This window comes from Argiope bruennichi, chromosome 5 (assembly GCF_947563725.1).
Source record: "Argiope bruennichi chromosome 5, qqArgBrue1.1, whole genome shotgun sequence".
NCBI lineage: Eukaryota > Metazoa > Arthropoda > Arachnida > Araneae > Araneidae > Argiope > Argiope bruennichi.
Window position 1 is genome coordinate 17,658,246 of NC_079155.1, and position 13,097 is coordinate 17,671,342.

At 27.1% G+C, this 13,097-nt stretch overlaps 1 protein-coding gene across 12 annotated transcripts in view; it reads right to left on the reverse strand.

Moving 5' to 3' along the window:
* The window catches only part of LOC129968177 (sodium channel protein para-like), a 251,121-nt gene that overhangs the window by 21,058 nt on the left and 216,966 nt on the right, over nucleotides 1-13,097 (reverse strand). For 7 of the 12 annotated variants that reach the window (XM_056082022.1, XM_056082018.1, XM_056082026.1 and 4 more), the window contains 4 exons: nucleotides 10,488-10,665; nucleotides 8,725-9,014; nucleotides 6,981-7,154; nucleotides 2,441-2,563 (listed from right to left, as the gene is read on the reverse strand). In XM_056082022.1, coding sequence (XP_055937997.1) covers nucleotides 2,441-2,563; nucleotides 6,981-7,154; nucleotides 8,725-9,014; nucleotides 10,488-10,665 — 765 coding nt within the window. Of the gene's footprint in view, nucleotides 1-2,440; nucleotides 2,564-3,090; nucleotides 3,214-6,980; nucleotides 7,155-8,724; nucleotides 9,015-10,487; nucleotides 10,666-13,097 lie in introns of all 12 variants that reach the window. The other 5 variants (XM_056082024.1, XM_056082028.1, XM_056082017.1 and 2 more) reach the window with 2 other exon arrangements.

Below are 13,097 nucleotides of genomic sequence, written 5' to 3' on the forward strand. Positions count from 1 at the left end.
TAAACTGATATGATCCACCAATTTTAAGCAGCATATCAGAATTTCTAAGAAATTTCTAGAATTCTTTCCTTTTATCATTTCATTGTATTTCAAAAGTTTTGAAATTTTTCTATTCATTATGGAAGAAACAAACTAAATTAAAAGTGCATTCTTTTATTATTTTCAAAAGATTTACCAATACGAGCGTTATAATATACTGAAAAATATTGTGAAAATATACAACATTTTAAAATTTAATCATTTTAAATTAAGTAAAGAGCTATTAAATAAAAAAGACTGATAAAATAACAGAATATGTATTTTAGTAATTATATTTTTTTAAATTCAAATTTTTCATTTGTTTCTAGAAATCCAAAATATACATTCATTTATTACCTGACTACCGCTTTAATAATATTTTGAAATCTGTGACATCATTAATTTCAGTTATAAGAAATATGCAATGACAACATATTTTAATGTTTAAGCTTAAGCGATTTTCTTTAGAACAAGCAACATGACACAGAGATTGCAATGTGTGAACATTGAACTTTACCACCACATAAAAGCAAGGCAATCTGTTTCATAGCTCCAGTGCATGCAGTAATATTTGTACAAGTGATTTATTATTATTGCTGCTATATTACGATAATGTATTTATATTAAACTGGCAAAGTCAACAACTTAAAAATGTAATGTTAGCATTCATCAAAAATTATTTAATAATTTAAATAATTGTTGGTGCAATTACAAAATCAAATATATACAACATGGCTATATTATGAATTGGATAATTAGATAACTGAAATCTTTTTCATTCAATGAGATGTGAAACACTGGTATTTCATAACATGTGTAGAATTTTGTTACGATTAAATAATTTAAAATCAAGCATTCCTTCTTTCACACAAAATGAAAATGATAGATGTATCATGTATTTTATGTAGAACAATGGTTCGAAAAAATAATTATTATGCATATACTTTAATCCACGATTTTTTTTTATTTGTATAGAGTGTTGTTGTTGTCTTCCGAATCCGCATAAATCTATAATATCGGCATGAGAAAGAAAATCAAAATGTTTAGTTAAAAACTTTTTGCAACAAGGCTAAGTATTTTAATCTTACAGTTACAATGAAAATATCTCTTTATAAATAATTTTGGGAAACTTAATTCGTTACTGTACTATTTTGTAACTTGTCTTTGTTTGGTGGCATTCTCCTGATAAATGTAGTATCCTAAAAATAAAAGGTTGATACTGAGGATTTTAAGGAGATAGAGTCAAAGTGCTGTAGTACATTCGAACCACTGTTTAGGGTTGTGACAAAACACCAACACTTACGAACTGCAGATAAAGCACAGACGTTGCTCAGCAGAAAGAAGAATACAAAGAAGAAAATAAAAATACTTTAACATGTTCAGAAAACGTAGATAAACGAAGTGGGCAAATTAGACGATGGCCAAAGTTGTGCAATAATTATATAAAAGTAAAACAGATCCGCTAATTTGACAATCATTCGCGAAACTGGCAATTTGTACCACTTCATATCTACATGTCCTGAAAGAAAATACGCTAATTCACCAATCATTGGACATACGGATTTTTTTGATCTCCTTGCTATTTCTTGTTTTAATTATATATAAAACATTTGTAAGCTAAATATAAAATTTCTGTTCATCAAGCACAAAGGATAAGTCGTCCAATAATTGGTATTGTTAAATTATTTAAAACTATATCATCGTCAGAACTCAGCAATATGGCATTTGTAAAATAACTGTTTTGCCATAGTTTTTTTTTCTTTTAAGGGATATACTTATCAATTTAGAATTTTTATGTAATTTAGGCGATGCCTTAATTTAGTATGGGTTTGGTTAGTTTCTTTAAAAGACTCTTTGAAAGATGCAATCATAAATATCTCTGTTGATACAAGACATTAAGATATCTTGAAGAGATTCGATATTTGGAAATAATATGAAGATACCGCAAAATGTTGTTGGACATTTTGTGCTAATAGGAATACGTTCTAATGAACCAGAGTGCGGTTTAATTACTTTCCTATGTAATTAAGAATTTAAAGCAAGAAATTAAAAGTTACTTGTTGTCATTGTGAGAATAAAGAATTTTAAGTATGCTTCCTTTAATATTTCTTTCACAGCTTTTAATATAAACTGACTTTTAAAAATACCAATTAGAAGTCGGTTAATTGATACGGTTATTGGTTATCCTATCAGCATCAAACAGTGGAGCCACATACATTATAAAAAGTACCGGATAGCCAAATTATTGAGTTCTGACTGTACTGTCAGAAAAAGGCACAAACAGTCATGCACGTGCAAGAGAGAAACGTAGTAGAGAAGAGAAAAAGAGTAGTAGAGAGAATGTAAGAAAGCATGCACACTTGAAAAGGTCATGCATGATGCTCGAAGGGCCATGCAAACTCTTCCGGTCACACATATTTACCCTCATCCCCTGGAAGCGCGATAGGGCTCTTAAAGGCCGAAGAGCACGGAGTGTACGCATCGTCTTGAAGGCTTGGATGTTTGCAGCCCCAAACATACCGGCTACAAGATTAACCACTGAAACCTGGTGGACAAGAATTAGGTTAGCCCTTCAAAGGGAACACTTGATGGGGCGACATTTTATACCATCAAAGCACTGCATGTATTTTACTGTTTTTTTCCTCGTTTTCTTCCTTATTATCTCTCACCTCTTGTAATTAATAAAAAGTGTTTCTGTTCTTAAAGAAGCACTTTTTTTTTTCAAACCCTAAGAATGAACAGGCAAATCAGGGAATGACACGCACACAGAACATTTATATAAAGTGAGACTCCAGTGTCTGTAGCTGGCAAAAAGAAAGAAAGAATAATTATTGGTTAAAAAATGATAACTGAAACTAAATGAAGAAATAAAAAATAGGTTTAGACGAAACATAAATTAAAAACAATTGAATAAGATTAACAAATGGGAATAATGGAAATTATCGGATTAAAAAAAGAATGACAGAAAAATTAAGAAGACAACAACAGAATACGTTATAAAATAACTGATAAAAATAACATGATGATTAACTGTGTCAAGCCAGTCAGCAGTCACTGGAGTCAGTTACTTACTCTCATCCCCTCCAGACGTGACATAGCACGTAGGGGGCGGAGGGCCCGTAAGGTGCGCATAGTTTTAAAGGCAGGAATGTTGGCATAGCCAGCTAATCCCACCGCCAGGTTAAACATGGAGACCTAGAGAAGGTGGCAAAGCTTGTCAGAATCATTTTAAGGGCTGTAAGAGGCTTTTATAAAAATAATATCAAGATTCTGTTCTTAAATATATGTGAAAATAAAACTGACCACCACCAAAAAAAACATACTCGTTTTTGTTGCCACGTAAGATTTTGGGATTATTCTTGGGTATATTTTTCTCATTTAGTTCCAAAAATGCCAATCTGAAGGTATTTGCATCAATGAAAGAGTAAAAGAAACCTCCGATGTCATTTCAAATATGTTTTTTTTTTTTTATCATTTAAGATTATTAATGCTTTTAAATTGTAAGAAAATATGAACCTATTGTAAAACGGATGGATATTGACAATAATCAAATAAAAAATAATAATATATTGTATTAAACTCTTTAATTCAGTTGCTATAATAAAAATTTATTGGCAAATTAAATTTCAATGTTATTTTTCCTTTTAGAGCAATTTTTACTTCAAGTTAAACCTATCAGAGTTCCAATATAGCCAAGAATAATCGTGTTGGTCAGGAACACAATATCGTTAGTATGACAATCATTTACAACAATGTTAAATAAAAGAAATAATGTGCAATGACTTTTATAATAATGAATTTAACATTCCACGAGAAACAATAAACATGAGTTCTAAATTTTTTTTAAAAGTATTTGAAAAATGATGCAGATTTTTCAACCACAAGAAAAAACTTTATAAATTGAAGAAGTATTTCAAGAAAATTGCAAAAATCAAATGTATCAAAATTAAATTAATAGAAAAGATATGTCCTAAATTTTATTTGCAATATTCTTCAAATATTAATATATGAACAGAATTTGGTGTAACTACAATTTTACACAAAATAAATAATAATTATTGAACAAAATATTAAATTCTAATTAACATTCTCAAAGAAAAATGTATAGTAATATGGGTAATCAACAATGGTTAGACAAAGTACAGTAAGTTACTAGATAATTTATTTGATTGAAAATGACAATTTTATTGGAAGAAAAATAAAATACAATGTGATAATGCATTCACATTGTAAAAATACATGACATATATCAGATTCTTTCATTAAAAAAATGCATCAATAAAAAGTAAGGAATTAATTTAATTAGATGTAAAAATACTTTTTGTATGCTGATCAAATGCTTTTTTAAAATCCTGGATTTAGCTTCAAAATTATATACAAGATTTACGATTTATATTGTTTTTTAGAAGGATTTCTTAAAGAACTGAGAATTCATTGTAGTTGTTAAAATTAAAATTGTAAAATTATCAATATATTTCTTGTGCTTTAATAAGTTACAAAATTTATATCATTGTGGAATTTTAAAAAATAACATAAATTTCATTGTACTATGAGGTATCATGCTAAAATATGGTGGTTGTGATTAATCTCAGTTAGACAGAACACAAATAAAAGTTAAACATTCTGTTAATTTTTACCCTAGTTTTATTCAGTTACAAATGAGTATAAACTATGATATAAAGTTCTTTTTTATCAAATACATTTATATTAACTTCTTTGAGTTAAATTATTTTAAGAAATGAAGAAATGAAATCTCAAAAAAATCTTTCCTGCATTGATTTCTTTACCACAATTTCTAAAACTCATAAATAATTTTAAAACTTTCTTTCAAAATTCTATTATATACTGCCTTGTTAGACTTGAAAATTCTTAGTGACTGAAAAGTAAAAATTAAAATAAAAGGTTATGAAAAAATAATTATCAATGAATAAATTGAAAATTTTATTATTATTGTTATATAATTAGTTTGCTGAACAATATTATGAGAAGAAGCACTTTCCATCTTTGTGGCTTCTATTTTTTTCCTACATAGGGTTTTACCGACTGCCTGTGAAATAAATACAATCTAAAAAAATAAAAATGACAAAACAAGACATTCCATAAAGTTGCTTACACTTTATGATCTAAAACACCGAATGATTTATAATCATCTTTTATCAGTGTCAAATTAACTGGTAACTATTCTAATAAATGCTGAAAATTAGTATTATTGAAACATTACACAATTAAAAGCAAAAAAAAAAAATTAATTAAATACTAACAGCACTTCATAGGCACACAAGGTAAAAAAAAGTTAGGTTTTTCTAGTCATTCACTGACTTAATGACAAATAGAAAAAGGTGCAAGTCTTAGAAAAAGTGCACAACATGATTAAAAAAAAATGTCAATATAAATTATGATCGAATTTCATAATTTTGAATTATAATGAGATGAAGAAATCACATAGAGTATTCTTCTTCAAATATCAGTTTTACATATTTTAATTATATAGAGTCAAATTAAATTTCGCCATAATTTTTTGTAGTCAAATGTATGGAACATCTTATATACAGTAAAGAAGATTTTAATATTTAAAAAAAAATTATACAAGAAATCAAAGATCAAAATATTTACATCACATCATACTTGATGTCCCTATAATGGCTAAGACATAAGCCATTGACAATGCATTTAATTTTATAATAAAATTTATTAATATGGTTTTAAATAAATATTTTTTTACCTATTAAAAATGGTGAAAAGAAATGAAATTTTAAGCCAAAAAAGAGAGATCATTTAATAAAAATACTTATGTATTTATTGAAGAAAAATTATATGAAACTATTAAAAAATTCAAAGTAATTGTACATATTTTGAATCAAAGATTTATTCAGTTGAGCCAGAATATGCATACATTTTTATTCATTGTAATTTTTTTGTGACATGTGTTTAAATTATAAAGATATTTTATTAATTAATTAATTTATTTTTCTGCTAGCATGCAATTGCTTGAAGCAAAATGTTTAAAAATACTTGCAGGGAGTTCTTATTTTCTATTTCTTCACAAAATTTGAATTTTGTCTAACTCAATTTTTTATTTAAAATTAATATTCTTCTAATGTTTTGAATTTTATGTTCTAAGCAATGTCTTATAGCAAAAATTAATTTAAAGCTAACGATAAATATAAAAGCTTTTTTACTACTGAAGATATAAATTCAATTCATTGTTGAAAATTATGTGATGATTCTCTATGTATTTAAAAAGTTCCATTAATATCAGATTAAAACTTCAGATCTTTTAATGATTCATAATGCACATACATTCATTTAAACATCTTTTTCCTGTTTTCATAAAAAAGTTATATATATATATATATATATAATTAAATTGATATTAAATTAGCATAATTAAAATATATTTCAATTTGATGTCATCTTTGACAAGCTGCAGCCATTGTTTTAATAAAATTGTTTAACTTTTTTTGGAATCAATCTTAGGAGGATTTTTTTTAAAAAAATGCCTTGCATATTAAGTCAATAAAAATAGTAAATTAGTCATTAAAAGAGCCATAAATAAATTTTGTGAAAACTTACATTAAAATCATATGCATTGATAAAACTCAATTATCTATTTTCTAAATATTTTTCAAATGTATTTCACTTTTATGAAGTTGCAGTTTCTTATTTTTAATTGGGGCTCTTGCAAACTGCTATTTAAATATAAATATTTAATAGTCTAAATCTTGAATAACTGATGATTCTTTGTACCGATTCTTTAAAATTATCAAAATAATAAAGCTAGCAACATTTTATCAAAAAAAAATCGATCAATATTTATTAACATTCAAGAAAATCATGTTACCCATTCATTTAATAAATGATATTTCATGTAGAAGTAGAAAGACAATTCACTTTTCTAATTACTATACAATTACAAAAAATTTTTAAGGAAAACTTAAAAATAAAATGAAAGGAAAGCATACCAAAACGATAACGAAGTCAAGCCAGCACCATGCATTTGTGAAATATTTTTTGAAGCCAAACGCCAACCACTTGAGCAACATCTCAAAAAGAAAAAGAACTGTGAAAATTTTGTCCATATACACAAGTGAAACTCGAAGCCATTCTCTCTGACAAAGATTTACATCTTCGGCAGCCTAGAAATTAAAAAAAAAAAAAAAAAATGTTATTTATAACTAAGCAACGTTAAGTCAATAATAAGAAGCAATAACAACGACTGTGACTCACATATAAATATTATCAAAATAATAACAAGAAAAATAACTATTATTAATAATATCTGAACAGAGCATTAAACAACGATTAAATACGATATCAATTTTTTTCCTTACAGGAATAATTTCTCTTTATGTACAGTTCATGTTAAGGGATTTAATGGTAAGTGAGCAAAATAATATCATATTATCATAACAGAAAGAAAAGATAGTATGTGCATGAAAAATTTTCCATGTGAAATTGGCCCATAATTGCTTTAGGTAATAAGAAAGCAAGATAAATCATAGCTCACTATTTAATAGATGTTTCTTTATATATATATATTTCAGAAATGCTCTTGTTTTTTAATATAATTCGATACCCCCCCCCCCAAATAAAAATTGGAAAGAATTATGAATTCTCTCAAAAACAATAAATTGCGAACGTTCTTTTCAATCTGTGACAAAAACGAAAACATGTTTATTAATAATCGGCTAGCTGTTTTTCTGTTCAAGTAAAATTAGTAAAATCCATGCATCTAAATATCATTGACTATGAATATTTATCAATATTTTTAATTACAATGTATTTTTATTTGCTTCTGAGTAATTTATTACTGTTTCCTTTCCACATAAATGTGCTTTAAAATTATCCATGATATTTGCATGTACTATGTAAAAATAATTCTATATTGCAAGTAGTATGGAAAAATAATTCCAACAGTTGATGTAGCATAACTGAAAAATTTGAAATTTAATGTCGACCACCTCAGTTTATTTACAACGCTTTAAGTTGAAGGGTATGTATTTCGTAACGATGCTTCTCAGAATCTATCAGATTTAGAGATTTACTTTTAAATTGACTCGAAAATAATTTATAGTTTACAACGGATAAAATATGTCATTTATTGTTTTTGTTATTTGATTTAAATGTTATTTTAAATTACACATGCAATAATATTTGCTTCTGTAACTGAGACAATAATTTAATGTGATAAATATGACGTAAAGATAAAATGATTTACATCGATTTTTTTCAAAATTTTAATTAATTTTATTAAATCTAAAATGATGGACTTCCCCCCATCTTTTAATTTTTAGAAATAATGCTTTCTTTTTTGTTTCTTAAAAGTATAATCGTCTCAAAATATTAAAAAAAATCGTCTAATACATGGTCAAATTTAATGAACTAAAAATAAAGTATTTTAATAGAAAGGTACTTTTGATAATATTAACTAAAACAATAAAATTCAAATTTCAAAGATAAAAAAGGCTAAGATTAAGCCCAATTGATAATTAATTAAACATACAAATCAGTAATACCAATATTATGGTTGTTTTCAAACACTGAAAATAACAATAAAAAAATAAGTACAACTCAGGCTGATATGCAGATGTTAAAATGTGTCGAAATATAAAATGGTGAATACTATTAATAATAATAATAACAATAATAATAAGTAAATCCATACTTTTTATTTGCATAAAGAAACAGAATAAAAAAACTACTTACCAAAGCTAAACTACTGATGAGAATCATGGTAATAATTAAAGTTTCAAAATATTTATGTTCAACTAGATTGTAGCTTTTCCGTCGTGCTTCCTTCCACCGGGTCCACCAGAGGCCGTCATCCCCCAAGCAAAAAGGGAATCGGTCGTAACAGCAATCAGGACAACAGTCTGCAGGATATTCAGGCACTATGTGATCCTCGGAGAGTGCCGTTTCAATTTTGTCCGTGTCTACAGCATCTTCGAGTTTGTCCTCATCGCCCATCATATCGCATTCACCTGTAAGAATAGAAGCTTTCATTCTGAATGAGATGGAAACAGAGGAGATGGTGATTTGAGATTAATTTATACCATCAATTAACAGACAAATTTATTTATAAAGAAATTCATATAGCTAGTTTTCAATCTACTATTCTCGAGTATCAAAAAGTTAACTATACTTCTCAGATAACTGATGTAATCTCTTACTAATCAAGAAGCGTGAACATTAGGATAATAGTAGGAAATATTAAAAAATTATAACTTTTATGACGAGCAACTTGACGATTCAACTTTTTTTTCGCTTCATTTCTTTTTTTTTTTTTTTTTTTTTTCATTTTTCAATAAAATTTCATAAATTATCATGTATAAATAAATGTCAGTTCAAAGATATGAATTTTAATCTGCATTATTATAAAACTTTTAATTGCCGGAAGTGCACATGATTGGGGTTAAATTTAAAGTGTCATCGTCAACGATATAGTGGAAATGACCAATGATTAGGGTGATAGTAAACCTTATAAATATAAAAATTAAGGTTTAGGGTATTTTACTTTTCTCAAATTATGAATATATACTCAAAAGGAAAATTAGTTTCGAATCTGTGGTTTCAGGTTAGGAATTTATAAACAAATATCATTATCATGCTGAGTCAAACAAAAGTTAATGAAACAGTGAGAAAATATAGGAATTGATATCAGTAAAGCGATCAGTATCACGAAATGATATTGATGATATGATATCAATATCAGTAAAAGAGAAGATTATGAAAAATCTTTGCTTTCAAATTTGACTATAAATGTAACTAGTTAATTAATGTAATTAGCTATAAATGTAAAGGAGTAAAAATGCAAAATATCTTCAAATTCCATAACTAAGATACTGAATGATGGAGCAGATCCATATCACAAAGTCTTATCAGTTAAAATTAATGCTCTTTTTCCTTTAAATTAATATTGCAAGTAATAAAAAATGTACCAAATTGAAGGGACATATTAGCAAGTACCATACTAGTTTTACAAAAGCATTGGGATATTTGGTGAATTTTTAAATATATATATAAAAATCATTTTGTTAGATGTTTTTAGAACCAAGGGTCAAACACACATGCATATTTCAATGAATACAGATTTTGACAAACAAGAATAACTCGATTCTTGTATGAAAATCTTGTGACAGTCGAGCTGAATGCAACAGGGAAAAATAAATTACATTATTTTTATTTTTCTCTAAAATTAAAAACTACTGTTTCTCTCATTTATAATTACCTTTTCGTTTCTACTTCAATATACAATTATTAAATAAATAAAATTGAATCAATAATTAAAGTAAATAAAATTGTAATTAAAAACTGATTAAGAATGACTTATTGTAATAGAATTAAGTAATCTAGTAAAATGTGAACTTAAAATAATATTCATCAGCCAAGCTCCCTTTTTTTGTAAAGCGTATTACTCGAGAATAGTAATTGAAATCGCCTGAATGAAAACAAAAAAATGGGAGTGGTACCTGTACTGTATGTGTCCTCCTTACTGCTGTCCTTCTTCTCTTCCCCACTATCAAGAGACAAGTCACTGGATTCTTTAGGAATTTTAGCAACGATGAGCCCTTTCTCGATCACATCCGATTTGTTGTTATCCTCTCCGTTGTTGGGATAAATTTTGTTGTTGACAGTGACCTCACCTTCCTGCGAACATTTGGACACATCAGTTTTGAAAGACAACATATATAATGTACAAAAGGAAAAGGGGGGAAAAAAGAAGGAGGAAAACAGAACAGAAAATAATTTTGATAAAATGATGATGATTCGAAAATATTTTTTTTTTTTTTGGGGGGGGGGGGAGTAGGATTTGATGTTTAAGATTATAAGTTTCGAATTTTTTAAATATTTTTTGTAGGATTACATAATTTCAGATGATTGCTAGGAAGTTGAAATTGTAATAATATATACTTTATGTATGTATGTGTATATTATTTAAAATACCAACAAAAGCACTTTTAGTCATGTAAGCAAATAATAGTTAAATAAAAATAATAAAGGAGTGTAGAATATTCTTAGGCTTAAGTAATTAATATTTTGTGAATAATGAATATGCATAAACAATGAATAAGATTTTTCTTTTTGTAGTTGGGATATTATATATTGTTCCAAAATTTTCCAATAGATGTTCGAAAGCATTATGATTACAGAAGAACTAGTGGTCAATTATAAATGCAACAACAAATTTATTCATAAAATAAGTAGTAAAAAAAGACATACGCAATCATCCATCTATACTTATAATAAAGCTCAATGTGTGTGTGTGTGTGTGTGTGTGTGTGTGTGTGTGTGTGTGTGTGTTGGCGCTCTACAGGCCAGACAGTTTGACATACAGCTACCAAATTTCGTACATGTATACCTTGGAGGTTGGGAATGTGCACCTGGGGTTTCTTTTTTCGAATTTTTAATTAGAATTTTAATTATTAATTAAAAACTAACTTTCCCGCCAAAAAAATCTTCCATTTTCCCCACCGCCAACTTTTCCGCCAAAAAAAAAATCTTCCATTATCCCCAGCGCCAAACGAGAAAGGCTTCAGTTTTTTTTTTCTCCCAACAGTAATGAGGCTAGGGTTAAAATTTTTCGGCGGATTATTTCAATCGGTTCTGTTTATTTTCTTAATGTTTGAAGCATTTAAAATTAAACATTGTTAATGAATCAATCTTTCAGATTCATTCTGAAGTACTTTTGAATTAAAATAAAACAGAATAAAGGAAATTAAAAATTTCTAATCCGCATAGCGTTACCCCAACTGGCGTAGAAAAAATCACGTATTTGCGTTACGTAACCGGCGAAGAAAATTCACGCATGCGCATTCTGTTCTGATTGTTGCCATGACAACGTTATCAATGGATGATTTAAATTATTTTTGGGTTAGTTGCATGCTTTTGTAAGTAAATTGTATTTATGTTAGTTATATATTTTTTGTATATGCTTATAGTTTTAAGTACATCGTTTTTTAAGTAGTTTTTTTAAAACCTGTTTTCAACCGTTTATTTTAAACGATTCGTTTTATTTTCTTAGTGTTTGATGCATTTAAATTTAAACATTGTTAATGAATCGATCTGCTCATAATGAATCTAAGAAAATTTTGTTGACCAACTCTTGAGATATTACATAAATTTAAAAAGATATTCTTTAGTGCCCATAAAGTTTAAACGCTGAGTGACTCTATTTTCAGTAATCAGATTATAAAAAAATGCTTTGTTTCAGTAAAAAATATTATTATATTAATTGAAGATAAATTCTTTCCACTTTAATTTAAAGCATAAATTCTACGGGTGCTAACAGAAAATGAGAGAGATACATATTACGTTATGACTGAAGGCCTTTATAATATTATGAATGAATTATATGATAATCAAAATGTGAAGTTTTAAAATATTTTGATGAAGAAGCTATTAAAGTAGAAATTGCATAAAATATTTAATTATTAAAATTTTAACGAACATTAAGATTGGCGAACCGGCTGGTCGCCAAAGGCGGCTAGTATTTAATAAAAGGAAACACACATTTAGAAAATGTACCTAAAAAATTAGTAGATATAATCGTTCAAATAAAAAAGGTTCCCCAATTAATCTCAACAATTATAAGAAATATCGAAGTCTAAATTTTCAAGTTATTTATCAATTAACAATTTGACTTCTGAAGTTTATATTTCTTCAGTTTAGGCATATTTAAATTAGAGGGGGTTTATATTTGCAAGCAGATAGGATTAATATTTAAAAGGATCTAGAAAATACTGATATTTAAATCTCTGAAATATCAGTATTCTCTAGATACGAAAAATTCCTTGGATTTTAGAGTTAATCATATAAAAAAATTTCTGGCAAATAAAAAAAAAATTGGTAATATTTACGAATTTCTAATGCTGGCATGTCTTTGTCCACCATGTTAAATACTAATCATTTAGTAAAACATGGAAAAACTGCTTTTATCAAAGGAATTATTATTTATTTACTCTTTTAATTCGTTTTTCCATTCGACATAATAGCAATTTCACATAATAACAAGCAGTTTACAAAGCCCTGAAAATATAATTAATATTCTTAAACAGAAGCAATATTCAGTATACTGCAAG